The sequence below is a fragment of the Galeopterus variegatus genome, unplaced genomic scaffold (genome assembly GCF_000696425.1).
Source record: "Galeopterus variegatus unplaced genomic scaffold, G_variegatus-3.0.2 Scaffold1830, whole genome shotgun sequence".
Taxonomy (NCBI): Eukaryota; Metazoa; Chordata; class Mammalia; order Dermoptera; family Cynocephalidae; genus Galeopterus; species Galeopterus variegatus.
In genome coordinates, this window is record NW_007727941.1 from 194,094 (window position 1) to 198,752 (window position 4,659).

General features: G+C 37.3%; 1 protein-coding gene across 3 annotated transcripts in view; it reads right to left on the bottom strand.

Annotated features, from left to right (window-relative positions):
* Positions 1–2,279: 2,279 nt before the first annotated feature.
* The window catches only part of DDX26B (DEAD/H (Asp-Glu-Ala-Asp/His) box polypeptide 26B), a 57,442-nt gene continuing 55,062 nt past the window's right edge, over positions 2,280–4,659 (bottom strand). For all 3 annotated transcript variants that reach the window (XM_008579202.1, XM_008579205.1, XM_008579204.1), the window contains 2 exons: positions 3,651–3,744; positions 2,280–3,274 (listed from right to left, as the gene is read on the bottom strand). In XM_008579202.1, coding sequence (XP_008577424.1) covers positions 3,166–3,274; positions 3,651–3,744 — 203 coding nt within the window. In that variant the 3' untranslated portion in view covers positions 2,280–3,165. The remainder of the gene's footprint in view (positions 3,275–3,650; positions 3,745–4,659) is intronic.

A 4,659-nucleotide genomic window follows, 5' to 3' on the forward strand; every position in this document is an offset into this window, starting at 1 on the left:
TCACAATGTTATGCAATCATTGCCACTATGTATTTCCAAAACTTTTTCATCACCCAAATACAAACTCTGTAACCAATAACTTTACATTATCCTCTCCTCCCGGCCCTACCTAAAACCTAAAGATAACCTATGTAGTTACCTTTTCTGGTGCTCTTTACTTTTTCCTAAGGTTTTGAGTTACTATCTTGTGTCTTTTCATTTCAATCTGAAGAACTCTTTAGCATTTCTTGTAGGGGAACTCTACTAGTGACAAACTCCTTCAAGTTTTGTTTATCTGAAAAGGACTTAACTTCCCTTCATTTGTGAAGTCTAGTTTGGCCAGATACAGAATTTTTGGTTGACAGTTTTCTTCCTTTTAGCACTTTAAATATGTCATTACATTGCCTTCTATCCTACATTGCTTCTGATGAGAAGCTGGCTGTTAGTGAAGATCTCCTGTATATGACAAATCACTTCTCCTTCACTGCTTTCAGGATTCTCTACATCTTTGAACAGTTTGATTACACTCTCAGCATGGATCTCTGAGTTTATCTATCTTGCAGTTCCTTGAGCTTGTTGGATGTATAGGTTCATATCTATTATTAAATTTGGGAGTTTGGGGCTGATGTTTCTTTAAATATTCTTTATGCCACTTTCTCTCATCTGGATAATCCCATTGTGCATATATTGTTATGCTTGAGGATGTCCCATGTCTCTTAGACTTCATTTTCTGAATTCTCTTTTCTTTTCTGCTCCTCAGACTGGATAATTTCAACCTGTCTTCAAGTTCACTTATTTCTTCTGCCTGCTCAAATCTGCTATTGAACCCCTTTAGGGAATTTTTCATTTCAGTTATTGTAATTTTCAGCTCCATAATTTCTATTTGGTTTCCTTTTATTACTCCTGTATCTTTATTCATACACCATTCTCCTGGTTACATTTAGTCCTTTGATCATATTTAAGACAGTTGATTTAAAAGTCTTTGTCTTTTAAGTCCAATTCCTATGTCTTCTGAGAGATAGTTACTGTTAACCCCTGCCCCCATTATTGGCCCATAATTTCTTCTTTCTTTGCATGCCTCCTATTTTTTTTGCTGTTGAAAATGACACATTTTGAATATTTATGATATAGTGATAGAAAATTCTGACACTTCCCCAGGATTTATTACTGTCACTTGCTGTGGGTTATTGTTGTTTGTTTAGTAACTTTTCTAAACTACTTTTGTAAAGACTGTATGGTCTCTGAAGTCTCTGTTCTTATCTTAGTGGTCAGCTAGCAGTTCAACAGAGATTTCCTCAAATGCCTGGAGCAAAACGGAAAAATACTCTCCAGGTCTTAGTGGATTGACTCTATATTGTGACACTCCTTTAACACTTAGACAGGCTGTTTACCACTCTGCCTCAGCCTTTACTTCCTGCTTGTGCTGAGTCTGAAAATCAGCCAGAGGTAAAATCTTATGGTCTTCTCAGGTCTTTTCTGGATATGAGTCCTGCCCTGGGCATGCAATGGTTTTCTAGATATCCTGGTATAGGAGGGTACTTGGAAAAGTTTGCAGAAAAATACAATTAATAGATAATACAAGTCTTTCTGTGAACTTTTTGAAGTACCCTCATACATAGGAGAATTTTAAATATCCTATCGTCCACAATATTTGACTTTCCAACTTTTCCTCCCAGGCTTTTGGCATGTCTACCATTTTCCTCAGGCAGCAGAAACTTGTTCATTTACCTTTAAATGTTTTTGAGGAATGTCCTCCACATAGCTGCTTGTCTACCCTGAGAGGGTTTAGTTAGGTGAAACAAAAGCAATTAATTCCCTTGTGTCAGTAGAGGGAGCTCCCAGACAAGTTCAAACAGACAAACACAATTCCTTGGGAATAAGGTCTGCTCTCCTCCCTCTAGAATTAGGAACCTATACTTGGAATGCAGGCTGTAATCTTCAAAACCACCATTATGCCAGAATGGGATGGGGCAAAGGTAAGTTGAAATGCCACAAAGCTCTCCTACCATGTTTCAATGGCTTTTCTCCTGATTCTGCATTTGTTTGGTTGCTATAAACCTTTGTCTATATTCCAGAATACCAATAAATATGATTCTGACATTTTTTCCCTGGTGTTTTCAGTGTTTCTTTGGAGGGACTGGCCCCCAGGATACTCTACTCTGCTATTTTAACTAACATCAGTCAGTTCTATAAGCGATGAAGTTTAAGTCCTTATATTAACATCATAATTTGTTTACTAGTGTACACCTTTTAATGTAAAGAATAACAGATCACAAAAAACATACAACTAGAAATTTCTCTAGCATTAATGGACTTGTGAAAATCAATAAAATGATTTATTTTATATACACAAAGTCAAAATCTCTTTGTACACTTAAATTTTTGCGAATTTATACAAACAAAACAATACTGCTCCATATAAAGTTTTGTATAAACATTAAAGGAAATACATTATTTTTTCTTTCAGTGCTTCCAAAGCACAGAATGTGTAAGTCCACCTGAAGACTTTCTGTCATCACATCCAAGAACAAATGTCAGAGGTTAGGGCAGCCTCAGGTGTACTTTGTAATGTCTCTAGACAAAAATAGAAGAGATTTGGAGGTAGATTGTTTGGTGACTCTCCCTGCCCCTTCCCACAGAGAAATAAGTTACCCGAATAGCAGCTTCTTACTCTTTGATTCAAACTATCCTGAATATTGCATGGTTTAAAAGGCACAACTAGGAATTGTTGAACACTTTGTTCAGCACACATAAGATGACCACTTCGATTCTGTACACCTGTTCTTTCTAAAGGACATAGTAAGAGCACCAAGTAGTGCTCCACTTGCAGGTGGCCCTTAGTCACTCTGAAAATTTCTGGAATGGTAAAGTTCAAATGAGTGAGCCCATATTACTTGTGGTAGGGACAGCAGTGTTTACTGAATTCAGCCTACTGAATTAATAACATTACCTTCCCCAACTGGGAAAAGAAACAATAAAACAAAAAATTAATACTTTCAAAGAAAATTCTTAAGGCAAAGGCCCAGATTTTACTGCCAGATAATCATAAAATTAAAAAGCTCTACTGCTTGTTTTTAGCTTCTGGAAGGCAATTCCCTTGACTCAAACATTCTAAGAGGCTTCAACAATATCCCATTTCATCTTACAGCACAGAAAACTTGTCCTTTATTCTCACTGGTTTTTGCATTAACATGGTGATCTGCTGTTGATGTGATTAATATTGTTGGGAAGACGGTGGGAATCTATTTTTTCTAGTACCTTCTCAAGGTACTGAATTAAGACTCGTCTTTTAAACCTGAAAATAAAAAAAATATATATATATATTAACCAAAAGATACTTAAAGCACGTAGGATGTGAAAGGCACTGTGTGGGATACAAAGTGGAGCTTACAGTCTACATGGGAGTATAAAATTCCTCCTCATGGAAAGATGTGGTTTAGCAAATAGCAAGAGTGCCCACCGAGAGCCCAAACCCACCTCAGACTGCAGAAAGCCTAGAAGGATGAATGAGTTGAACTCAGATAATATCAATCTGAATACCCTTGGAAACAGAATTAACTCTGAGTGAGAACCAAGGTTTGAGAAAAGTAAGGCAGAGCCTGTTCCTCTCTGTCCTGCATTGGGCCCTGCTGCTTAAAACCAAAAACTGAAGAGTTCCTGTTTATACCTACCTTGCAGCTTCCTTGATGGTAAATTCAACAAACTGTTTCTTTATCTCCAGAGGTCCTTTCACTTCTTCAAGCAAAATAAAAATTCTTTCATACTCTGAAGATATTAAAAAAAATACTTCAGTACTTTAAAAAACTATGAATGGGAAATAAAATTCAATTGTTGTACACACTTAGTAATCATTCTTCATAGGTGAAAAGTTAGATGTAGTTTGTATTTAAAACATTCAAATCAAAGCTCCTTCATGTATCTGCTAAGGAAACTCCTATAAGCACTAACAAAATGTGGTAGGCTAAATAATGGCCACCCAAGTTGTCCATGTCCTAATCCCTGGAACCTGTGAATACGTTACCTTATACGACAAAAGGGACTTTGCTTTGCAGATGTAATTAAGTTAAGGATCTTGACGGGAAAATTACCCAGGTTTATGCATGTGGGCCTGATGTAATCACAAGTATCCGTACATGATAGAACAGTAGAGTTAAACAGAGGAAAGATGCAAGGACAGGAGCAGAGGTCATAGAGGAGAAAAAGTGCTAACACTGCTGACTTGAAGGTTAACAAAGGGGCTATGGGCCAAAAAATACAGGTGGCCTTTCGAAGCTGGAAAAGGCAAGAAAACAGCTTTTCCCTAAAGCCTACAGAAAGAACGCTGGCCTGCCAATACCTTCATTTTAGCCTAGGGAAAATAATTTAAGAATTCTGACTCCCAGAGCTATAAGCTAATACATTTTTGTTGTTTTAAGCTACAAAATTTCGTGATAACTTGTTACAACAGCACCAACAACAAAGAGAACTATTATAATGACTGAGGAAAAAAAAGAAAGATGTATCTTTTTAGTAAAAGCAAAAGGAATTTCTCTAAATTATGTGAAAAGGCAATACTGCCAAAAAATGCACTTTAAGGGCCGGCCCAGTGGCGCACTGGATAGTGCGCCGCTTGGGAAGCGTGGTGGCGCTCCCGTCTGAGGGTTAGGATTCCACATACAGAACGGTTGCGGATCACCGGCT